The sequence below is a fragment of the Trichosurus vulpecula genome, chromosome 1 (assembly GCF_011100635.1).
Source record: "Trichosurus vulpecula isolate mTriVul1 chromosome 1, mTriVul1.pri, whole genome shotgun sequence".
NCBI classification, from domain to species: Eukaryota; Metazoa; Chordata; class Mammalia; order Diprotodontia; family Phalangeridae; genus Trichosurus; species Trichosurus vulpecula.
This window is the reverse complement of record NC_050573.1, coordinates 358,046,587-358,073,215: the sequence shown is the minus strand read 5'-3', so window position 1 is coordinate 358,073,215 and position 26,629 is coordinate 358,046,587. Positions and strand designations below refer to the sequence as shown.

General features: G+C 36.7%; 1 protein-coding gene across 1 annotated transcript in view; it reads right to left on the bottom strand.

Moving 5' to 3' along the window:
* The window catches only part of LPCAT1 (lysophosphatidylcholine acyltransferase 1), a 156,340-nt gene that overhangs the window by 34,809 nt on the left and 94,902 nt on the right, over nucleotides 1–26,629 (bottom strand). The window contains exons 6-9 of the mRNA XM_036741729.1: nucleotides 5,591–5,649; nucleotides 4,034–4,068; nucleotides 2,627–2,681; nucleotides 256–338 (exon numbers count right to left, since the gene is read on the bottom strand). Of these exons, the coding sequence (XP_036597624.1) occupies nucleotides 256–338; nucleotides 2,627–2,681; nucleotides 4,034–4,068; nucleotides 5,591–5,649 (232 nt within the window). The remainder of the gene's footprint in view (nucleotides 1–255; nucleotides 339–2,626; nucleotides 2,682–4,033; nucleotides 4,069–5,590; nucleotides 5,650–26,629) is intronic.

Here is a 26,629-nt window from a genome sequence, read left to right as displayed (position 1 = left end):
CCACAGCAATGCTTACAGGGGGAAAATATAAGCTAGACCAAAAATTCTGAAACCTTGTTTATGTTGATAAAATACTGCCAATCTCTGTAGTTATCTTACAGAAATCATAGAAGTAATGAATGATGTTCCTGAGAATTTATTTAGTTACTATAGATTAATCAATAGGGTAATAAAAATAATGTATCTGACTCTCTCTATTGAATGGTGACTTTTCCCATTTTGAATGCCAAGGACATAGTAGTAGAATGTACTTACTTTGCCATTATGCGTCTCACATTATTTGCATACAATGTTGGATTTTTCTTTTCTTCTTCTGAAGGTGTATATACTGGAAGAAACTAAATACAAAATAGTACATTATAACTCTGACTATCACAACTTGTTTCTTACCACACAAGAGCAAAGCAATTCTATCACTGGTAAGATTAATATGACCTGAAATCTAACAAAGTAACTGGAATTATGTAGAACCAAAGCCATCACTGCCTTGAAACAAAGTAAAACTAAATTTATATAAAAAATGAACACAGGGTTGCATTTTCCTCTCTAGCTAATAACATACCCCAAAATAGGGATGGGGGTTGTTCGGATTTTCAAAATAGGATGGATCTATTTGAATATCATCTAACAGTCTCTAAAGAAGTATCAAGTTTATATTTTGAAAACTAACATCTAGGTGTTTGTTTTGGTGATGTCATTTCCTTTAAAAATACATAAAAGATTTAAATGGATTGGAATACATTTTTTCAAAGTTATTTGACATCTACCCTATTTAGAAAGTTTGCACATATGAATGTTTTATAAATAGATTAAAATAATATGCACTTTAAAATTATAAATTTCTACAAAATTTACAGATTTTGACTTATCAAACGCTTTTAAATAGTCAATCTTGCACTCATCTACGTGGATATTCAAAAACAAGAAGAAAATATCTTGAGTACCTAATCTTTTTTCACTAATTCTATAAACCTCAAACACTAAAATTTCTAAATTACTTTATATATTTTTCCCAAAGAAATCTTTATTTAGTAACATCTGATTAATAGGTTTTATTTTCTCATTTCTAAGTAACACTTTCTAGGATAATGCATTAATTTTCTACAAAATCAACTCACTACAGAAAGTAGCACACTTAAACCACATTTGTCTAATGAATCATAACAGCTCATGCTTACAAAGCACTTTATGGTTCTTAATTCTCTTTAAATCAATGGAATTTCTTTAAGGTCCACAAAGTATAAAACTTAATATTCTATGAATTTCTCACTTCCACATTAACATAAAAATAATTCAGAGTTCTATGATAGTTAAATAAAATTAATACTGTTCTATTGTTACATCATTAATTACATTGGAAAGAAAACAGCTTCACATAATCATCTCAGCCCACTGAAAAGGACAAACTATGGGTGCATGGGGTTAAAAGCTAAGGTTTAAAAAGCATATGAGAATCTTTAAACCATGATCATGGTGTTTACCAAAACACACATATTGTATAATTCTTAAACACATTTCTTTATATTTCTTTTAGATTGATTACCATCACATATTTTTGTCCAAGGTATAAGGATAACTGAACCATAGAATTTTAAGATGGAAAGATATTTTAGGATAAGTCACAATGACCTCTTTTAAGGTAACCTTGAACTCTAAATTCTATGACTAGCTAGTTTTCTAATTGAGCATACTGGGGCTAAAGACATTAAATGATTAGCCCCAAATCCCACAACTAGTTAGAGGTAGAACCTGTAACCAGAGCCGAGGTCTCTTGACTTTTAGTCTAATATTCTTTGAACTACACCAAACAGTCTCATTTCTTTCTTCCTATCATGATAAGGAACCAAGCAGTCCATAAAAATGACCTATTATTTCCTTTGTATAAAAAATTTGCTGTATTTAAAGCCCAGAACTATCATTTAATAATATGTTCTTATTAGACTTGAACTAATGTCATGATATAGCACCTTGTAATGAGTTTAACTAACACTCTACTGAAACAAATGGCCACATTGAAAACATTATCATTTTCTATTTATGCACTATACTGGCAAGATTAATTTGGATGGGAACAAACAGAATTTAGTTGCTCATAGCTTATCTTTGTTTTTCAGGCTTAGGATCTTGGCTTTACCAACACCTTTAGTAAAAACATGTCCAGAAAAATGTTGATTATACTTAAAAGAATTCAGAGAATTTCATAAGTCTGGCAAGCCATGAATTCATCTATAACATTGATGGATTACTTTAATTGTCCAGTTAAAAAAAAAAAAGACCTAGAATCTCTGAGGATCAGTAGCATGCAATGGCATCTGTATCAATATTAAAAGTGGAATATTTTAAAGAATTGTAACTTATTGCACAAATGCCTACTTATCATATATATATATAATATTATTATAATATAATATTATATATATAATATATATATAATATTTATGTCCATATTGACTGTAAAGTCAAAATTAAAAGAAGGATGAGTTAAGGGATAGGTTTCTATTTGGTTTTACATTGTCCAAACAATTTTAAATCCTATAAGAGATTCCATCTTGATGAAGTGTTTGTGAAACCCCTCTAAAGAGCCTTGAAGAACATAAAGAATATTTACCGTTTCTTTTCTACTAACCTCAATTTCCACAAAATTATGAAACTGACATAGGGTAAGCCATAAAATCTTCAACCTTAAAAAAAGGAAAGGACATACATTGAACAGAAAGTGAGATTATTTTAAATTGAGTTTAAACATTCCAAATGCTGATGCCAGAGTTTTAGGCCAAAACTTCCCTCTAGATGGCACTGTTGTGTGTTTTAATTCTCATGAATTTTGAATTGTACTTTCAGCCTAAGGTTCAGTTGTTAAAATCCAATTAGTTGACAAATAATAAACAGGAAACAAGTTCTTTACTGAATTAGAGTAACCATTGTAGTATGAAAAGCATCTAATTTTACTCCTTTCAAAATAAGAATCATTGAATTAACAATGTATTAGTTCTCTTTTTCCTCCCATTAACACAGATGATGATACTTATCTCCATTAAATAAATAGCACTTTCACTAAAATTTTACTCAAATGTCTCATCATGGCATAAAAGTGACCCTGGGTTACTGAAGGCTATACTAGGAGAATGCAAGCTATGTCAAGTCCCACACAAAATTAGAAAAGGTTCAAATATAGGCCTGGTGATATGACATATTGTATGGATGTTGTCTAAAGACCAGTCTGGTTAAATTTGGAGAGGCTAGTGATCATTAAGCTGGACATGAGGCAACTATACTGGTCAAGGAAACTCACATAATCATTTGCTACAGTGTGTGTGTGTGCAATATGCACAGAAAAAAGTGCCCATAGTGATGAAATTACAGATTTTTTGAAGCACTGAATAATATATAATGATTAAAATTAAAGAATGGTCAGTTATTCTTATTCCTCATCTGGGGTCCATTTAACTTAAATATCTGAAGGTTGGAACTGCAGAAACAAGCCACAGTTTAAGTGTGTTCAACGTTATTGTTATATATAAGCATTATATATATACAAGCATTATCAAAGTCATTTATTCTTTACTTCTGCAAATAAATTCGCGTGGTATGCAATAGTGCTTCAAAAAGTACCCACAATTTCCTTGGTACCTTTTTGACCTTTACATGACATTTAACATAAAAGTATATGCTAGTGACTAGATCTGTGATTTTATTGGTACAGGGAATTTCCAGGTGAGGAAACTATCTGCCAATTCAGACTGACTTGGTCAGGGTCACGACCAGTGTCAGAGTCAGGACTTGAATCCAGGTCATCTTGGCCCTGAGGCCAGCTCTTTATCCACAATGCCATGCTTCTCTGTGAGGGAGGTATGGTGTAGGGGAAGAGAGTATGGGGTTGAGAATTTGTCTCAGTGAGTTCTACTCGCCACAGACATTCACGCTCTTGGAGGTCCAGGACCAGTTATCTTTACCCTTTACCCTTCAGGTGCATCAACCCTTTCTCTGGCAACAACAACAAAAAAGAAATAAAAGAAAATTCAGACTGACTTACGCTCCAGGTCCTTGCCACGTCCAGGTAATTGTATCCTAAAGATAAATTCAATTGAATATAATTAATTGATTAAAATTTAGTGATTCCAACTCTATACACTTTGTTGTGTACTATGGTATGGTTATTGTGTTCTGAGCAAACTCATTTTTATCTTTGACCTATCTTGCACTTCTTCCTTCTGTTTCTTCTTGTTAAATAAAAATCATCTCTCCTGTGGTTTTTCTTCACCTGTTCCCAATCCTGCTGTCTCAATCAGGGAGGGAAATGAAAAAGATTGTCCAAGTTGTCAATATCTTTTCTAACACTTCTGTGTCACAGCTACTCTGCCACCATATTCTACAGGGTGTTCCTAAAGTCTGGACACATAGGCAAAATGCATATTTTCAAGAAATTAAATGAATGAAATTTTCAGCCACTTCTTATTTAATTGAAATATTAACAAATAACATGTTCAATATGATTTCCATCACTTGTGTTGCAAAGGTTGATGCGCTTTGCAAGATTCACATGAACTCAATGCAATAACTCCCCATTGCTGTCAATTTTCCTATGGGTCCAGACTTTAGGGACACCCTGTATTTACAAATCGTGAGTTCATTCGGAGACCTTGACATTCATTCCTGAGATCCTCTTCATACTATTGCCAATGTCTATTCTGGGGGCAACCTCTCTCAAGCTGCTCACAACCTACTTCTTGCCTCTTCTTTCCTGTCACCAAATGGTCTTAAAAATTTCATTATCTGGAGTGATCAAGTTATCTTGCCTCTAGAGTCTTTCATCTTTACGCCACATCAGCTACATATCAGTGGGAGCTGACACCCTGGATTTCATCATCATAGGCCTAAAAGTTTCGACACTGTGGCTGAAAAAGCCTTAGAGGTCCAACCACTTAATTTTATAATGGAGGAAACCAAGGCCCAAGAACTTAAGTGATTTGCTCCAGGAGACACAATGACCAAGTTAAGTCCATAATTCCGATCTCGATTGCCAGTACAAAGCTCTTTTTTATAACATTATAACCAGAGGAAATTCATATTTGAAAAAGTAAATCTAAATGTAAATCATTATTATACCCAAGGAGTTGTCAAACAAAAAAAAAATTTATATTTATTCTGAGAATGGCTGTTCTAAGGGAATAGGAAATTAGAGAATATATGTGTATGTGTATCTATACACACTCACACAGACACACAGACACACATCCCTGCTCTATATAAAATATGTGGAGAATTTATATAAGAAAATTTTTCTCAATGGACATCTAAGTTGATATCATCTAAAATTTCATTTATTGAAGGATTGGAAGGAATTAGTCAGAATGTTTGAGCAAAAGGAGTTTTCATTAGTGTGTGACTTGTATATGCCTCTCGTGACTTCTTCTGGAAAGATGTGTTGAGCTCAATCCATGGTACCCTAGAGGATTTCCTACAGTGTGTTTACTACTGTTGTGTAAACAAAAGCCAATGAAAATGCACCATGGATACATTAAAACTCATTACAACTCTAACCCTCAATTAACGGGGTTCAATGTTTAATCCACAAGTAAACACAATTTACCAGTTTGTTTGGATATCGTAAAACTACAGGTTGAACAGGAACACCAGGAATAAAAGCACCTAGAAAGAAAAACAATATATATTAATTAGGTTTATATATACTATATAAAGTAAGATGACCTAAAATGTTCCTTACTGATTCAACACAGTATTGCTGGCAAGATTTACCACCTTAGTTTTGACTTGACATTTGTTTCACTCACCTTCATAAATGGATTGAAAAGTGGAGAAATGTTTTCAATAGATAATATACACCATATAGTCTAGATCCTATACAAGTTTAAAACTTCATTTAGACTGTTGGGACATCTGTATACAATATTTTTCAACCCTGCCTGGCCCCAAAATCATGCTGACAGGGTTAAATCATAACATAGCTGGGCACCAAGGCATTTTTATTTTTAATAGGTGCAAAATTTTATAGATATTGGAATTCAGGGGTACTCCTTGGCACATTTGCCATGTAGGATCTGGAATTAAGGGATGGCATCCCATCCAAAGAATGGAGTCATGTTCATGGCTGGGCAATTGCCAATATAATTAAAACAATAAGACTATCTAAATTAATTTATAGGTTCAGTGCAATAAAAATCACTTTATAGAAACAAAAGAAACAACAAAACTAATTTGAAAGAATAAGAAGTTTAAAATCTCAAGGGAAATAATGAGAAGAAATAGGAATGCACTGAACAGAGCTTTACTAGACATCAAAACTAAGTCATATCGATTGAAAAACGGAAAACCATGTGAATGCGATAGACTAGATAATCATGAAACAATCAAAACTAGTAGCTAAAAATTCCAGGCCAGATGACTTCCTTAACAGGGACAAAACAGCCCACATTCCATATATCTATCTCAAGAAAACTCTGAAATTTCTAACAGACCAAATAATGATTCCTTAATTGTCACAGTGTAGAGCTCAATCTGGAGGGCAAGGAGGAATGTCTCCTTTCCCCGCAAATACTTGTTGTAAAAGTAATAGGCACCAATAAAACATTTTTTTTTTTTTAAAGAGAGAACAAACAGATAAATGGTAGGTGTCTGGCACATAGGAGGCGCTTAATGTTTGTTGACTTGACCATATAACTAAATTATGAATTGGTCTTAACTTAGGCATAGTTTGAAGAACATGACCTATAAATATAATATAAAACTGGAGTGCACTGGTATCTTAAAATAAATTTCCTATACAATAGAATGGTATGTAAGATGGGTCTTGGATCTTATCTAAGGGGATCAGTTATTAAAGGACTAAAAGGACTTCATTATCAGACGGTTCTCAATATGATTCCCAAGGGCAGAATGACAAAGTAGTTGTAGCATATCTCACATTTAATACAGCACTCCTTATCAGGGTTGTTTATTATGACCACCACCCACAGTAGCAACTGGACTGCTCCCAAGATTATCAAACCTGTTCAAAGATGTAATTTCCATAAGCTTTCATTTCATCTAGGAGTAGTTCTGCCTAGCATTTGCATTCTAGGTAATAATATTTATGTAGCTCCTGGAGGCTTAAAAAGCATTTTCTATATCATTTGAATATCTATCTATTATCTATCTATCATCTATCTAAGAATACTTATTTTCCCAAGACAGTAGACTCAAGTCCTTTAGGTAGTATACTCTTCCTTATTATCAAAATCACCATCACAAATAATATATTTACATTTTGAAGCCCTAAAGAACACACTGTACAATCTTCCTGCTCTTTTCTCAGTTAAAACCATTAAGAAAGTCACAAGTAGGGGCAGCTAGGTGGCGCAGTGAGTAGAGCACCAGCCCTGGAGTTAGGAGGACCTGAGTTCAAATCCAGCCTCAGACACTTGACACTTGCACTAGCTGTGTGACCTTGGGCAAGTTACTTAACCCCAATTGCCCTGCCTTCCCCCCTCCAAAAAAAAAAGTCACAAGTAAATACTCCTTTGGCAAGCACTCTTTGACCAAGTGCCAAGTTTGCAACATCAGTCTTCTTCAACTTTAGAATGAAGCCTTTTGTACAATGATCATACTGCTTAAACTTCATAGGTTTCATAAAATGGATCCCTTGGACAACCCCAAATCAAAACAGGAACGATATAAAGCAAACCAAAAACATCTCTGTAAATCAAAACAAGAATGATTCAAATTAAAGCTGAGGAAGTTTAAATATCACAGATTATGGTTGCTTTCCCCATATAGTACAAATTCAGGTATCCAAAGTAATATCATCACATAAAGTCTGAGTTGAGCCTGAGAAATAGGATCGCAAACCAAATGATTTTATAAATCATTTACAACATGGACTTAACTACTGAGGTCATTAAATATGAAGTCACTCTGGCAGGTCTGTTGGGTCTACAATTTCCAAGTAGGTTTTCAGGCAATTAAAAGTCTTATCTTTGAACTGATAGGAGAGGTAGAGAAGGAAAAGGAGAGAGAGGGAGACAGATAGACAGATTGATACCTTTTGTGGATGTTGCCTAAACTATTGCTTTTTATAGTAAAATATTCAACAAAACATTATATACCAAATCTTTTCTTTTTTTACATATAAAACTGGAGAACACTGGTATCTTTTTATAAATCATTTCCTGCACAATAGAATTCTTTGTAAGATGGGTCTTAAACCTTATCCAAGAGAGTTCAGTTACTAAAGGACTTCATTATAATATCACTGCTCAGCATGACCCCCAAGGACAGAATGACAAAGAAATTGCAGCATATTTCACATCTATATAGTATTACTTGTCAGGATTGTTTATTATAACCACCACCCACGGTAGCAACTGGACTTCTTCCAAGACCATCAAACTTGTCCAAGGATGTAGTTTCTATAAGTTTTCATTGGTATTCAGGGGGTAGCTTTGCTTAGCATATGAATTCTGCTACCTCTTTCTTCCCTTTTCTGGTTCACAATCCCTCATACTCCTTCCCTAGGAATGGACAAGCAGCATGGTATGAGGAAAAGAACCATTAGTTGTGGTATCAGAAAGACTGGATTCAAATACCACCTCTCACACTTACTACCCATAGAACCTTGGTTAAATTATCTTATTTCCCTGGGCCACAGTGTCCTCATGTATAAAATGACGGTGTTGGACTAAACGATTTCTGAGGTTTCTTCCCAGTTCTAGAACTGTGATTCTATATTACCATACACTACTCAGCCTTTTGACCCACCAGAAGGAACGCTATGTTACTTCAGGTTATTTTCAGAGAAAGATAGTATCTTTTCTGAAGAGGACTCTGCCATATTGTTTTCTTCAGCATATATATATATATGCAGTATATATAAAATCTCTTTAGTTGGAACAGAAGTCTCAATGCTGGATAAGAGTACAGGGTTTCTTCAGGTCTTGCCAACACCTTCTTATCTCAACATTCCTACTAACTCATTACAATGCTGTAGAAGAGATTTTTGCAACCATTAGGAGGCTGAACTAGATGACTTACTTTTAAGGCTCCCTTTTATTCTATGATTCCACAAGGTAATTCTAAAATGCTACACTTCTAAGAGGTGGAGGGGAGGGGTGGATCTACAAAGGGGTCTTTGCAAGTAGCATGATTAAAGAGAAGTATAGTTATAGGAAAACTTAGAAAGCGGTTCTGCTCCTATTCTAAAATGTTTGGAAGATGCAGCCAATTAGGTCCCTTGGAAGGGGCAGCATGGGATAGTAGAATAATTGCTAGATGTACAGTCAGAAGATCTGGCTGAATTCCAGCTCTGCCAGATTAGCTATGTAACTTTCAGCAAGTTACTTAAATCTTTATAAACTTCAGGTTCATGATTGATAAAGTGAACCTAATGGTTCTTACAGTTGTCAAGAAGAAAATACTTTGTGGCATTATAGCATAGGCACTCAAGGGTTGGGCTTACAGTCGGGAAGACCCAGTATAAATCCTTCTTCTGACATTTGCTGAACTTCTCTGGACCTAGAGTTCTACTTCTGTAAAACAAGGTTATTAGGCTGGATGGACTCTAAGGCCCCTTCTAGCTTCATATCTATGATAACCAGAAAGCTCTATACAAATGTGAGCTATTTTGATAATATATACTGTAACTGACTGGATAAATATCATTAAATCTTTTATGGTTGTTTATAGAAAACCCATACTAAAGCACTGAATTCTCAGCCAGGTATTTAAAGCTTTCCACAACCTATATCCCAACTACCTTTCCGAGTCTTATTTCATATTGTTCCCCCCACTTTATAGATTCTCCAGTCTAATTCAACTGGTCTGCTAGTCATACATAACATTCTAGGGTGCCCCTAAAATTTGGACACATAGGCAAAAATGCATATTTTCAAGAAATTAAATGAATGAAATTTTTATTTAATTGGAATATTAACAAATAACATCTTCAATATGACTTCCATCATTTGTGACGCAAAGGTTGATGCGCTTTGCAAGATTCATATCAATTCGACGCAATAATTCCACATTGCTATCAATTGCCTGCCTATGTGTCCAGACTTTAGGAACACCCGGTATTTCTTTCTTCCATGAACATGTATGAAAACCATTATCACTTAACCTCTGCTTCACAGATGGTTTATCTTTCTTCAAAATACAGCTCAAGTGCCACTTTCTACTAATCCCTGTAGTTATTAGGACTAATTCCCTTGAGGATACCTTACATTACTTTGCATTTACTTACCTGTATCTATGTTGTCAAGATATTAGGAAACACCTTGTTTTCCAGAGCTAAAATCCAGCAAGTAAGCTGCGCCCTGACCTTGGCATAACAACAATCCTTTGTGCTCACCCTCGGGATGATCTGTCTGGCAAAATCACATAATTATTGTATTGCTTTGACAAGCTTTGACAAGCTCTGAGCTCAGACAGGCACTGGACAAGTATCTATATTCCAATTATGAAGCCCTGCTATAAACCAGACTTGTCTCATTGTTGCTGGATATTTAGCAATTTTTAAAAAATATATCAGGATGCCCCTAAAATAATTTCAATAAAAAAGAGATTTAAGAGAAAAGATTAAAACTAACTATTGCTACTTATAGCATTTATATAGATAGGGATATGGATAGGTACTGAACCTGTAATTTCATTGGTGTAAGGAACTCTCACAGGAGGAAACTTCATCTATCAATACAGGTTAGATGAAATGACTTTTTCAGGATCAAAAATCCAGTACAATTATCCCTTCTACATCATGCGGGTTAGGTGAGCAGTGCCCCTGTGATGTGGAAAATATGTGTGAAATTTCTGGGCCCTCCTTCCACACCAGAGAAGTCTGAATTTTTTCTTTTATAAGGTGTTTACAATATTCTATCATAAAATTTGGGTTAAGTATTTGGTCATAGGCTCTGTGCTGGCCTTTGCCTGTTGGCTGCAGCTTCTGCAAAACTCCCCCCAAATTCCTATTTAATTTCTTATGCCAACCTGAGAGTTATTAAAACTGTTCTGGGGGCAATACCATTTCTAGGGTTGTATCCCAAAGAGATCACACAAGTGGGAAAAGGACCCATATGTACAAAAATATTTATAGTGGCTCTTTTTGTAGTAGCAAAGAACTGGAAATCAAGGGGATGCCCATCAATTGGGAAATGGCTGAACAAGTTGTGGTATATGAAGGTAATGGAATACTATTGTGCTATAAGAAATGGGGATGATATGGACTTCATAACAACCTCGAAAAACCTACACAATATAATGCTGAGTGAGCGAAGCAGAACCAGGAGATCATTATACACAACCACAGATACATGGATTCTGTGAGGACTAACCCTGATAGACTTTGCTCCTCTCAGCAACACAAGGTGCAAAGACAACTCCAAAGGACTCACGATGGAGAATGCTATCTACATCTAGAGAAAGAACTATGAAGTATGAATGCAGATTGAGGCACGCTTTATGCTTGCCGTTTTTCCCCCCTTTTCTTTCTCTCTTTTGTTTTTGGGGTTTTTTTTGTTTCTGTTTCTTCTTTCTCATGATTCATTCCATTGGTCATAATGTTCAATGTGAAGTTATACATAGAAGATACATAGGATTCCATGCCATTTTGGGGAGGGAGGGGAGGAGGTGGGGAAAAAAATCTGGAACTCAAAATCATGTAGAACTGAGTGTTGTAAACTAAAAATAAAAAAAAAATCTCTAAATAAAAAAAAAACTGTGCTGGGGAAAGTTGCAACATGGAAGGGACAACCATATGGTCAGAGGCAGGAGTTAAACCTAGGTCTTCCTGACTTTGAGTCAGGCTCTTTATCAATTACATCAGGGATGAGGAACCTGCAGCCTCAAGGCCACATGTGGCCCTCTAGGTCCTCAAGTGCAGTCCTTTGAATCCAAACTTCACAGAACACACCTGGAGAATGCAGGTTTCTCATCCCTGCATTACACCATAGTGCCCTCTATTTGTATGCAGTGCCTTTTAAACTAAAACATCAGCTTTAGAGACAGAAAGATGGCAGGGTAACTATAGCTTTAGATCAGTCAGACACTCAGGCAGCAGCTATAATTCTCAGGACTTCAATTAGAACACAGTTATTTGCAATGGCGGGGCTTCCTAAGGACTAAATAAGAATAGGGATAGTCTGGTTGCACTGAATTACTACCATGTTCTTAGTTGTAGGGGTCCTCTTGGTAGGAGTGAAGGGGAGTGGAGGTCTTCACTGTTGATTTAACATTTTGTTAAGAAAGAGAATAATGAAATACACTGATTAAGAGGACAAAACATGTTAGTGGCTGATTTATGTTTGGACCCATGCTCACTCATTCATCAGTGAGATGAGTTAAGCCTAGGGGTATTATGCAGAATAACTTTCTTTTTCCTCACATTCAATGCTCTCAAAGCCTTCTTTTCAATGGGCTTCCTAGAATTTTTATTAAGAATTATAGATATGCAATAACTTAAAAGGCAACACACTCTTATTAACATTCATGCTATTCTCACTGCCCACAATGATCTCTTCCCCTCTTTTTCATCTAAATTCTTTCTATCCTTCAAAGCCCACCAACATCAAGATTTGGCTCTTCCAGAAAACCTCCTCTGATGGCTCTAGTTCACATTCATCTTTGTCTCAAAGTCTTACTGTTCAGGGACAAGCTAAGTTACTCAAAGCCAGAGACTACTTTTCAACATACATACCACATTTTAGGACTGTGGTAACTCTGGAGGAGCTAAAGAAACACTTGATAGGATGATATGAAAGCCAACTGATTATTAGCCAAACCAACAGTGTAGCTGTCCAAATCACATACCATGAAAGCATTATACTGGTTTTTATCAGAGTCTATGAGGGAGTAAGAAAAGTTACATGCCTTATAAAATGACTGTCATTTTTCAACAATAAAGCCCTATTTTAGTAACCTCTAAAATTTGCCACCAGTAAAAAAAAAAAAAATCTTCTTAAAAAAATAAAAACAAACCAGCATATAACTAAGAGATGCTGAAAAACCAGGCAGGAAATGAAGTCTATTAAACAAATGTCCCTTCATTTACAACTCTTGCTTATTACGAGATCATGAAAATACAATTCCACATTCCTGTCTCCTAGGGCCATGTGCTGTCCTACTTCCAAAACCAGGCAAATGATTCCCTTTTCCTGTGACATGAGGTGGTTGTAGTTAAACACTGTAATTATCTTTGCTTGGCTCAATATACATGACAAGGCTGTTCCCAAATTAACAACCAACCCTCTCCACCCCCCTCCCTCCATTTTGCACTTAAAATCTTGTTTTATTTCTTAAAAAAAAATGCTATTCTTTAGAAAGTGTTTTGGGATGTATAAAACACTTTACACACATTATTTCATTGGGCCTTAGAATAACATTGTGAAAAAAATGTGTACATATCTCTGTGGATGAGGAAACTGAAGCCTACAATGGTTACATAATTGCCCAAAGTTACATAGTAAGTGGTAGGGACAGAACTGACCCTCTTAATTATACCAAATTTAATGGTCTTTCTACTACCTCCCTGAATGGACTGAATGAACAACTTAAATTAACCTTAGAAAGTGTGTGATTGCTATTTCGACCACTCCTCATACTCCTACACTAGCTCCTGTCCTATCTTTAGAGACTACTTTTTTAGCGACTAGTGCTTTGGAGAGCCACACTGATCCACCAGATAAGAAATCAGGAATATTATAACTCCTTGAAATGAATAAAAATTGTCGCTAAATTTAAACATAAGTTAAATTTTTTTTGCTTAAACTTTCAATTTCTAAAGCAGAAAGCTGGCCTATCTACAAACAATTTTGGAGGCATTCCGTAGAAATTACAGTCTATTCATTTGACTGATAACAGGTATCTTCCCATTCATCCAAAATACTGACTCTAAATATGAAATAAGATTGTGTCCAGAGTAAACAAGGACTCTGTATCTCCCTTTTAATGGCATAACAGACCAATATGCTACTATATCCTAGGTTTGCCACAATTCTACCTAGTCATCGGTTGAATTTCAAAGCTAAACTTAAGTCAGGGTTTGGAACTTTTTTTTTAATACTTCTTTAAGTCTGTGCTCTTCAAGTCACAGTGCTTCAAATTACCACACTATGAAGACAATTTAGAAAGGGCTGAAAAGCTGATCTAGCACTTCCATTTAGTTATCAGCTGAACTTCTCTCTGTAAGCCACTCTGTACTGGGATTGGACAACAGTGTCTCTTAGACTCATACGAAGAACCAGTTGAACAGTGTTATCTAAATTCATCTTTGAGAATGGAAGTATAATCATTGAAAATTATGCTTTAGAAGCCAAGATGGTGGCTAGAATTCAGGGACTTGCCTAGGGCTCTGCCCCAGGACACTCCAAACACCTATAAAAAATGGCTCTGAACAAATTCTAGAACTGCAGAACCCACAAAATAGCAGAAGGAAGCAGGGCTCCAGCCCAGGACAGCCTGGATAGTCGCTGGGTAAGGTGTATCACACAGAGCTGCCAGCAGAGCCCACTGTGGGCTGCGCCCACACCAAACAGACAGGGAGCCAGGTGGAACAGGCCATAGCCCTGAATCAGTGAGCTGTGGCAGTTACCAGACTTCTAACCTATAAACGCCAAAGACAACAGAGCAGGTTAGTGGGAAAAAACTGCTGGGACAGAGTGAAAGGAGTTCATGGTTGGCCACTGCCCCAGGGGCAGTGAAGGTGGTGCAGTGCTAAGGCTGCTTCCAGAGCTACAGCTGCAGTTGCTTCCGGCCCCAGACCCATCTGGTGGGAGGAATTAAGTGGAAGATCAGAGCAGGAGTGCAGAGCCTGCTTGGATCTGAGTTGTGGTCCAGGTTGGCAGTTCTTGGGGGTGGAGGAGCACTGGAGTGCCAGAGCTTGCTGTGTAGAAATAGCTCTAAAAACAGCAGCGCAACCGCTCAAGCCTGGGACAAAGTACTCTCTACTGCACAAGCAGTCATACCCTGACAAAAAGCTCAAGGGTCAAGTTGTCTGGGAACATAGCCAGGCAGCGAAAACAGTCTCAGATTCAGACTCAGACTTTGGAACCTTTCTTTGGTGACAAAGAAAACCAAAACATACAGCCAGAAGAGGTCAACAAAGGAAAAGAGCCTACATCAAAAGCCTCCAAGAAAAACATGAACTGGTCTCAGGCCATGGAAGACCTCAAAAAGGATTTGGAAAAGCAAGTAAGAGAAGTAGAGGAAAAATTGGGAAGAGAAATGAGAGTGATACAAGAAGACCATGAAAAACAAGTTAATGATTTGCTAAAGGAGACCCAAAAAAATACTGAAGAACATAACACCTTAAAAAATAGACTAACTCAAATGGCAAAAGAGCTCCAAAAAGCCAATGAGGAGAAGAATGCCTTGAAAGGCAGAATTAGCCAAATGGAAAAGGAGGCCCAAAAGACCACTGAAGAAAATACTACCTTAAAAATTAGATTGGAGCAAGTGGAAGCTAGTGACTTGATGAGAAATCAAGATATTATAAAACAGAACCAAAGGAATGAAAAAATGGAAGACAATGTGAACTATCTCAATGGAAAAACCACTGACCTGGAAAATAGATCCAGGAGAGATAATTTAAAAATTACTGGACTACCCTGAAAGGCACAATCAACAAAAGAGCCTAGATATCATCTTTCAACAAATTATCAAGGAGAACTGCCCTGATATTCTAGAGCCAGAGGGTAAAATAGAAATTGAAAGACTCTACCAATCTCCTCCTGAAAAAGATCCCAAAAAGAAAACTCCTAGGAATATTGTCACCAAGTTCCAGAGCTCCCAGGTCAAGGAGAAAATACTTCAAGCAGCCAGAAAGAAACAATTTGAGTATTGTGGAAACACAATCAGGATAACACAAGATCTAGCAGCTTCTACATTAAGGGATCGAAGGGCTTGGAATATGATATTCCAGAGGTCAATGGAGCTAGGATTAAAACCAAGAATCACCTACCCAGAAAAACTGAGTATAATGCTCTAAGGCAAAATATTGATTTTTGATAAAATAGAGGACTTTCAGGCTTTCTCAGTGAAAATACCAGAGCTGAAGAGAAAATCTGACTTTCAAACACAAGAATCAAGAGAAGCATGAAAAGGTAAACAAGAAAGAGAAATCATAAGGGACTTACTAAAGTTGAACTGGAAAGATGATGCATATAATTCATGAGACCTCAGTATTAGGGTATACTAAAGGGAATACACATATGCGCACACACACACACACTCATAGACAGAGGGCACAGGGTGAGTTGAATATGAAGGGATATCTAAAAAAATAAAATCAAATTAAGGGATGAGAGAGGAATATATTGAGAGAGGGAGAAAGGGAGCGATAGAATGGGGTAAAATATCTCACATAAAAGTGGCAAGAAAAAACAGTTCATTGGAAGGGAAGAGGGGGCAGGTGAGGGGGAATGAGTGAATCTTGCTCTCATCGAATTTGACTTGAGGAGGGAATAATATGCACACTCAATTGGGTATCTTACCCCACAGGAAAGAAGGAGGAAGGAGATAAAAAGGGGGGACGATAGAAGGGAGGGCAGATAGGGGGAGGAGGTAATCAAAAACAAACACTTTCAAAAAGGGACAGGGTCAAGGAAGAAAATTGAATAAAGGGGGACAGGATGGGAGGCAGCAAAATATAGTTAGTCTTTGACAACATGAGTATTGTGGAAGGGTTTTACATAATGATACATGTGTGGCCTATGTTAAATTGACTGCCTTCTTGGGGAGGGTGAGTGGGGAGGGAAGAGGGGAGAGAATTTGGAACTCAAAGTTTTAAAAGCAGATGTTCAAAAAAAAGGTTGTTTTTGCATGCAACTGGGAAATAAGATATACAGGCAATGGGGCATAGAAATCTACCTTGCCCTACAAGAAAGTAAGGGAAAAGGCGGTGGGGGGGGGGGGTAATGGAGTGACAAAAGGGCGGGCTGACCGGAGAATGGGGCAATCAGAATATATTTTATCTCGGAGTGGGGGGCAGGGTAGAAATGGGGAGAAAATTTGTAATTCAAAATCTTGTGGAAATCAGTGCTGAAAACTAAAAATATTAAATAAAGAAAAGGAAAAAAAAAAGAAAATTATGCTTTAAAAGCCTTTTATTCCCAGGCTACTCTGCCATGTATGGGAGGAAGATCAGAGCCACATGTATAACTAAATGTCTACTTATCCAAAAGCCGTGAAATAGAAAGCCAAATAACTGTATTTCTCTACTGGGGGCTATAGTACATATGGCTTCCTGTAAGTTTCAACTAAAATCCTACCTTTTCACAAGAAGGCTTCCCCACCTCTGTTAATTATTTCCTGTTTATCTTATATGTAGATTGCTTTTTATATATTTGTTTGTACATTGTCTCCCCCCATTAAATTGTAAGCTCCTTGGGGACAGGGACTACCTTTTGCCTCTTTTTGTTTCTGAGTGCTTAGCACAGTGCCTGGCACATAGTAGGCACTTAATAAATGATTATTAGTAAATGATTATTCTCAGCAAGGCAGAATATTTAGTCAATCAATCAGACCACCCTATTCTCTAAATTTTGAAGGCAAAAATGGGATATATTACATGGGTGGTGGAAAAAATTTATTACGAGAACCCTGATCTATTGATTTTCCCTCAGCCTCAAAATCACAGAAGACAAGGGGGGTGGGGTGGGGATAACAAAGATAGGTAGGTGTTCAGGTCTTAAATAACATGTAGAGAAAGGGCAGTTACTTGGTGGATAGAGCCCTGGACCTGGTGTCAGGAAGACCTGAGTTCAAATCTGACTTCAAACACTTACTAGCTGTGTGACCCTGGGCAAATCACCCTGTCTGTCACTGTTTCCTCATCTGTAAAATGAGCTGGAGAAGGAAATGGTAAATTACTCCAGTATGCTATGAAAACCCCAAAAGGGGCCATGAAGAGTCAGACACAACTGAAAAATGACAAAACAATAACAAAATAAAGTTTTACATTTTATAACTTCTTACTAGGTATGAAAAAGTTCTCTGACCACAATGGATGAAATTAGAGGGCAGTTAGCCATTGAATGGCAAAAGATTGGACATGTCCTTGGTGGTCTTTAAAAAAAAAAAGCAAACCATACTCCCTAGGGTAGACCAGGAAGGAGCCAGCATTGAGGAGAGTGGCTTCTGGCAACAGAGAAGACAGCCAGCTATGGAAGAACCAGCTCCTGAGAAATAATCATTCCTTGCCTTTCAGGGGAGAGGGGTTTTGTTTTGCCCACCCCATCAGCCACAATACTCTAAAGGAAAAGACACTGATCCTATAAGGCTGGATGTGTGAGCTTCTTTGGCCATATATGTTCTGTATGTATATGCTTCTCTTCTAGTATAGCCTAAGTGCGTGCTCACTCTCTTCCCATTGATGCTGTGAGTAGTTATGGGAGAGCGTGCCCTAGCTTATGGGAGGAATATTTTCTTACTGTGACTCTGATGATGTCATCTCAGTAAATGCTTTTTGTTTGAGCTAACTGAGCTTACTGGTTGACTATTAATGGAACCCCATCCTGGTGGGGGATTGTTTAGGAGTCTGGACACACAAAGTGCCTTGAACCTACAGGTAGTTACCTTCTGGGGACCCAAAGTTACAACTTGCAAATTTGAGTTGCAAAGGTATCTCAGAGTGGTGTTGCTTATTCTACCAAATACATACACACACATACACACACACACACACACACACACACACACGTATATATATTTAAAAGCATACAAAGTGATAAAATTAAAAGAATTATAAAATCATATTTGCCATGAAACATTACAATATTGATGAGTTACCTTTAGATAAGCATTATAACACATATTTATTAAGCACTTAGATGCATCAGCAACTATGCTAAGGCTGAGAAAACAAAGAAAAGCAAGTTTCCCTCAAGGGGCTTACATTCTAATGGAGAGACAACATGTAAATAAATGTGTACACACAAGATATACACAGAGATGAAAGGTAACCTCTGAGGGAGAGGTACTAGCAGTTTGGTGGAACAGAAAAGGTCTTTTACCAAGGGTGACATTTAAATGGAATCTTGAAGAAGATGGAAGACAGAAGTGCGATGAATAGCAAGCAGGGTAATATGGTTGGATTGTAGAATGCATAGAGGAGAAAAAAATGTGATAAGACTGGAAAGATAGGAAAGGGTTAGGTCAGGTTGTGAAGAGTTGTAAATGCCAAAGCCGTTTATGATTTCTCCTAGAGGTAAAGGTGAGCTACTGGAGCTTCCCGAGTAGGGAGAAAGGTGACACAGTCATGCCTGTACTCACTTTATTAGCAGCTGTGTGAAAGATGAGATGGAGTGGGGAGAGACTTAAGGCACAAAGACCAATTAGATGGCTATTGCCACATGAGTCGACTAGAAAGATGACAGTGGCCTGAACTAGGGCAGAAGTGATTTGAGTACAGGGAAGAAGACTGGATATGTGGCACCAAAGTTAAAAATTTGGGTGGTTGAGAGGACATTGATGCCCTAGGGGGGAAGTTAAAGATAATGAGCTCTGTTTTGGACATTTTGAGGTTGAGATGACAATAGAATATCCAGAATGAAATATCCAATAAGTAGATGGTAAAGAGGATGCAGAGCTCAGAAAAGGACTAGATATCTATATACACACATAAACATGTGTCAGAATTATCAGCACAGAAATGATGATTGAACCCAGGAGAGCTGACGAATGCATCAAGATAGTATAGAAAAAAATAGGACAGAACACCGGCGGATGTCCACAGTTAGAGAAGGAAGATCCACCAAAGAAGAATTGGAGGGAGCCATCAGAGAAGTGGGAGGAAAACCAAGAAAAGTGTCATCAGATTCAAGAGAGGAGACAGTAGCCATAAGAAGAAGGTAACCCAAAGGGTCAAATGTTATAAACCATCGATTGACTTAAAGGAAAACCAGACTGCTGAAGTATTTATTGAGCACTCACAGAATGCCAGTCACTGAAATGAATTACTGGATAACAATAACAGCTGACATTTAGATAGTGATTTAAGGTTTACAAATTACTTAGTATATAATCTCTCATTAAATACTCAGAACACGGCTGTGGGATAGGCACTGCAGATACTATTATCTAAATCTTATAGATGTGGAAATTAGGCTTGAAAAGGGTAAGTGATTTGTCTTATGGCCACACACATAGCAACATTTGGGGAGTGGGATTTGAATTTGGGTCTTTCTGATTCCATGTCTAATGCTTTGTCCCTTATGCCACATTGTTCCTCCAAACAACATATCTTTGAAGTTTATTTCTAAGCATAAATTAACATTTTAAAACTATTTGGAAGGCCAAATGAATTATGTACCTAATGTTTTTCCATGACATTTTGTTGTTTTATTATGGCGAGGAGAATAGCATTACCCTATGTCACCGATCTGGAGTTTATTTTGTAAAGATAAATTTGGAATATGGGATGAAGGTATGAGCTTATGAAATGAATTTCAGCAAGTATAATGAATGGAATGGCACTGAGGGGTGGAGGAAGGAAGACAGAGAAAGGAGATTTTCTTTACATATAAAAGTTCCTGAAAATAACTATGTTTTTTGAATTTTATCTGAAGATGAGTAGAGGCTAGGTTCCTTGAGAATGTGGTTGAACACAAATTTTTTTTTAAAACCACACTATTTTGGGTCCCAGATGAAGGGAATTTTAGAGAAGGGATATTCCTCAATTCTCTTGTGGAAGAATATGTAATACTATTTAGAAAGGGCCTAAGTGTAGAGGATTATAAAGAGATAGATAAAAGTTGAAGATGACTAGTTGGATCTAAATTGACTTGCTAGTAACACTGACAACAAAAGGTACAGTGAGTAAATAATAAGGCTTATAATAAGCAGCAATAGTGAATGAGAGAAACTTAAGAAATACTTACTAGAGGGAGCTGCTTGGGAATGGAAATGTAGATCTCAGAATTAGTTACGTAAACTGAGTGTAAAATGATACTTGCTGACTACTTCCTCTCCTCATACTTACTTCTTAATCCTTTGCAATCCAGCTTTTGACCTCCGGCTCAACTGAAAGTGCTCTCTAAAGTTCCAGTGATCTCTTCAATTGCCAAAGCTGACAGTCTTTTCTTAGTTCTAATGGCTCTAGACCTACCTGCAGCATTTGACACCAATGACCACCCTCTTCTTTTGGATATACTCTCCTCTTTTTGTTTTCAAGATCCCACTTTGTCCTGGTTCACCTCCTATTTGTCTGGCCACTCAATCTATTTTGCAGTTCTGTTGTCAACATAATGCCTCCTAATTGTGGGTATTCCCCAAGGTTCCATCCTGGGACCTTTTCTGTCTCTATATTTTTTCCTCTTGGCAACCCTGTCAGCTTCCACAGATTTAACCATCATCTCTATACAGATGACTTCCAGATTAGTCTCCTTGACTCAAGCCTCTGACCACTCCAATCCATACTAAACACCGATGCCAAAGTAAATTTCCTTTAGGTGCAGATTTGACTGTGTGACTGACTTCTTTACTCAACCAACTCCAGTAGCTTTCTGTTGCCTCATGCACAAAATATAAACTCTTCTGTTTAGCTTTTAAAAACCCTATACAACTTGGCTCCAACCCATCTTTCTAGCCTCCCTGGATATTACTTGTTCTCCCTACTCTTCATTCTAGCCAAACTGGCTTTCTTTTGGTTCTTTACTCAAAACACTCCCTCTCCTTACTCCATAGTTCTGCACTGGCCATCTTCCACACACTATCTCCTTACCTCTAGGAGTATACCCCCCAGATGAACTGGAGTTCATCTTCAAGTTCCAAGTGTATATGCCCAAGAACCTGCGGTAAATCCCCAGGCTCCAACAGTTCACCTCCAAGTCCCAAGTATTTACTCCCCAAACTCAGGAATACATCCCCTAACTTCTATGCTCCCAATGTTGATGTCTCCTCTTCCCTTGTAAGGTACTGAAAACATTCCTTTTCCTCTACCAACCAATTGAAAAGTTCTTCCTCCTCCCCTAGAAAGTTGGTTTTTACTTTACTAGCAAATTTTGCGAGGATGGTGTGACTATAAAGCATTGAGTCCAGTTTTCATTTTAAATTTAAGGTTCTCAGTCTCATTACTTAATAAAATACCTGGGTTCCAATCCACTTTTAGAACTTACTAAGAGACTATGCACATATTATGTGACTTCATTAGGACTCAGTTTCTTTATTGGTAAAATGGTCAAAATTCGACTTGCATCACCTACTTGACAGGGACATTGCAAATAAAGAGCTCTATGAGAGTTTCCTGCTTCTTTTACTCACCTAATAATGACAGTATCTAAGCCAGTGCTTTTGTGTAGGAAAAGCCTACTCTGCAAAGACCCAGAAGAAAGATTAAATACAGTATGTAATTAAAGACCAATCAAATTGGCTAAGATGTCCTAGGAAAAAAATGCTTCCAAAATGACAGCAGCAGAATTCAAATGTATATTGGGAAGATTATCTTAAGGCCTATTTTTTTTTGGATAGAACATAAAACTCCTAATAAAGAGGATTCATGGGTGTCCCTCAAAAAAGTCAGAGACTCTTTGTCATTCTGGTGAAGCTTGTGGATCCATTCTTAGAATAATATTTTTAATTGCATAAAATCCAATAAATAGGATTATACATATTTATCCTCTGTTCTTTTCCTTCTGCTTTTACTTCTGGAACCACAATCAAATAAATACTCCCACTGCTAATGGAAAGGGCATGTCATTCTACTCTCCTATGTTTCCACTCACCATCTCTATAACTTCCCAAACCAAAATACCTCTCTTTCTGGCCACTACTCTCCTAAATGTGCTTTTCTCACTATTAGAATATAAAATTCTTGATGGCAGATCAAGATGCTTTTGCATTCACTTTTGTATCCACATTGCTTAGCGCAGTGCTAAATAAGTATATTTAATCCCTCCTTTCCACCTTCCTTTCCTCCCTCCCTTCCTTCCAACCATGCATGACTCAGGATAAATAGATAGCCAATGATAGCCATGAGAACACTAGGAGAACTACACTTAGTAAATTTTTCTATATCAATCTTCATGAAATGGAGGTTGATGGCAAAGAAATAATATATTGTGTTTACTAGAATGTATTGAGGGGTATTGTATTTTTTGCCTAGAAGCAAAGCATATCTGAAATATCCAGTATCTTCCAAAATACAAGGTCCCATACAGCTTAAACAAAACAAAACGAGAAGCAGGCAACTGAACTTAATAAATTATTAGATTACTTCTTTTTTTACTGGATAACTATTTTCTGTAAATATATGCTTTTAAAATTTTAGTGTTTATGTAGTTGTTATTGCTACTATGTTGTAGGCAATGATTTCTTTAAAGAAACATATTTGAATATTTTAATGGACTATGAGCTCAATCAGTGCAGATTACAACCCACTCGAGCTTTCTTATTGTGGGCAATTTTCCTTCATGTAATTATAGATGCTTCAGTAGATCACCCCAGATGAGCCACCTTATGTGCTGAAGGCCTCCCTCTAGGCCTTTCTGTATTTCATGCATACCAATGTAGTAGTCGGGGAGCTCATTTGTTTTCCTCACTTTTGCCACACAACCAATCTACTTTCTTTTCCTCACCAAAAGCCCACCACTTTTTGAATGAAGGTTACCACTGGAATATGCTGTACTTTACTTACATCTACTATACCAAGCATCTTGGATCATTTGCAACTTGGGATACTCGGAAATTGTAGCATTAGGAGATTTACAACAGTATAACATTGCTGAAAGTTTATCTGTGTTGAAAAGATAGGTCTTTGCACTGAGGAAAGAGCCTGAAATAATGAAAAGCTCTATACAATTCCCAAACACAATTTAGACTACTCAATTCCCTTTACTTATTTATGGGACCTAATCATCATTCATCTACATGTCCCAGTTTGAATAGGCATTTTTCAGCCATTAGGTTATTCTTTATGGATTATTAGGTTGATTTCTCTTCAATAATTGTGGATCTCAGGGAATAAACCCCACAATGCTCTGATGCAATCAGCATAATATCATTCACAAATGGGGCATCTGGAAGACTACACCATTGGTAGAAAACCCCTGTCATTTACACTTTGTGCAAGCTAGCCTCCATAAAAGTGATGAATAGCTTTGGCAGGTGTCCATTTCTGCTTTATGCCTCAGTTGACATTAATAATCAGAGGACTGTTGAACAAAATTCTCTTTGTGGGTTGCTTCTATCAAGGAATCTTATGTGATAGCAACATACACGTTAGGTTCATTGTTGGAGGAGACTCTGTGAGACTGCATTTTGCTATGATTATGAGCAGTAAAAATCACTCATGGCTTTTTGTAAATATGAAATATTAACTATAGCGAGCCTTGCATTTCTTTGTACCTTTAAATCAACTGTAACTTCAGAGATCTGGTCCACTGTAGAGAATAATTTGAGATTCCTATTCTCTTTTCATATTTTCATCTATGATATACCCAGTGTAGTATAGATCATTTTCATAAAGATAGCATAAAAGTAAAAAATAAGACATGTGAATTGGCAGTTATTGATGTTGTTCTTTTTAAAATACTAATACAATTTATGATTCCCATTCTTTTTATGTCTACCCCTCCCTAACAGATATTGTAAAATAACTCCTCATTACTTTCAGTATTGTATGCCTTCCATCACAGATTTTCTCAATGCTTACCTAGTCTAGTACAGTCACTCTTTCCATAAAGTTCCATTTATAGACAAAGCACATGGGGGACTGTGATGCTAAGATCCAAATGTGGTAGTTCCTCTGTCATTGGTGATGACAAGATAACTAAGAGATAAAGTTAAAAAGCACTGACATAGATGAGAACACAGGGGTCATCTAATCCAATTCCCTAATTTTTCAGCTGAGGAAATAGGAAAATGGAAAGGTTAGGTTACTTGATCAATACCACCCAATTCAATGACTGATCTGGGATGGGAATCCAAGTCTGAACTCCCATTCCAGTCTTATTTTTATGATGCTATCCCAACAACTTTAAAGCATAATTTTTCTCAAGAATACTGAAAAATTCACCAGAGAAATACGTATATACCTTAGGAACTAAGTAATATGACTTATAAGCAAAATCAGATTATTTCTCATGCTAAGAATGAAAAGTGAATTGAGCATGTGACAACTTAGGCACAAATTCCCATAGAGGAGTAAAACATGCTTCCTCTAATTGAGAAACGGTAAAGTCAAAAAAAAAAGAAAGAAAGAAAATTTGGATATTGAAGAATATAGTGATCAGATAAGATGTGTGACACAGAATATTAGTAACAGAAAGCACTTTATAAGTGTAAGCAGCTTTATTATTGCTATAAACCTTCTAGATGTAGGCTGTTGTTTTTTAAGAAAAAGCAATGTGTCAGCAAGATGAGATTATACTGGTAATGAGGCTACTATATGTTTCACTTCCTGAAGATGGAGGCTTTTGTGCCTGGTAACAGCCCTTTAGCTTTACATTTGTAACAGGATTAAATTTCAAGCACTCCCAGATTAGTCTATCAAAAAAGGTCATCTGCATTTAAGCTCAGCTCTCTGATGTTCAAATTATAAAATATAAGGAGGAAACATTTTATTCAAATACACAAATATCGATACATAGATTTTTGAAATGAGAAGAGGGAATTGCTCAAGAACATAAAGTCAAAGGTAAAGCTAAAGGCATTAAATGAAATTTCTACAAATTAATTTTCATTTCTGGGAGGCGTAACAAGTGTTCTCCAGTGAACTGATTGAACTCATAAAGAAAAAGCTTTCTTATTCTAGCAACGATGTTTGTGGTCATGATAGTATGCAAAGTTTTCACAGTTAATTATTTTTTTTTTACTTTTCCAATTAATAAGCATTTATTTTGTCTCCCTCCCACTTCACCAACCACTAAAAACAATAAATAAAAAGAAGGAAAAAGGAAACCCTCATAACAAATATACATAGTCAAACAAAACAAATTCCCACATGGGCCAGTCTAAAATTCTATTTCTCATTCTGCATTTTAAGTTTATAGCCTCTTAGGTAGGAGGTGTATGTAGCATGCTTCATCTTTGGTCCTCTGGCACTGTGGTTTGTCATTGCTTTGATAAGTTTTAGTCTTTCAAAGATTTTCATTATGAGTTGGCATTTATATTTTTTTCTCCCAATTCTGCTCACTTTTCTCTGTATCAAGTTCATAGAGATCTTCACAGTTTTCTCTGAAATGTCATCATTTATTATAAAACGATAATATTCTATTACATTAATATATGCTATTTTGTTCAGCCATTCCTCAATTTGTGGGTATCCTCTTAGTTTATAGTTTGTTTGGTTTTTTTTTGAGAGCTGATACATACTTTGCCCATACAGGTCCTTTTTCTCTTTCTTTCATCTGGTTGGGAGTATATGCCTAGAAGTAGTCAAAGAGTATAAACAGTTTAGTGACTTTGGGGACATAGGAACAAATTCCTTTTTAGAAGGGCTGGAACCATTCATATCTCCGTTAACAGTGCATTTGTGTGATCACAAATCTCTTTCTACGTGCTCCTTTATCTTCCACTACATGCATGTAATAGGAATACAGTAGTCACAGTGGGTATAGACAACCACAAGGACAAGGATCTCACACTTCTCACTCTGGTGTACCATTACTACAAAGTGCCCACTATTCTCTGATTTGGCTTGTTCACTCCA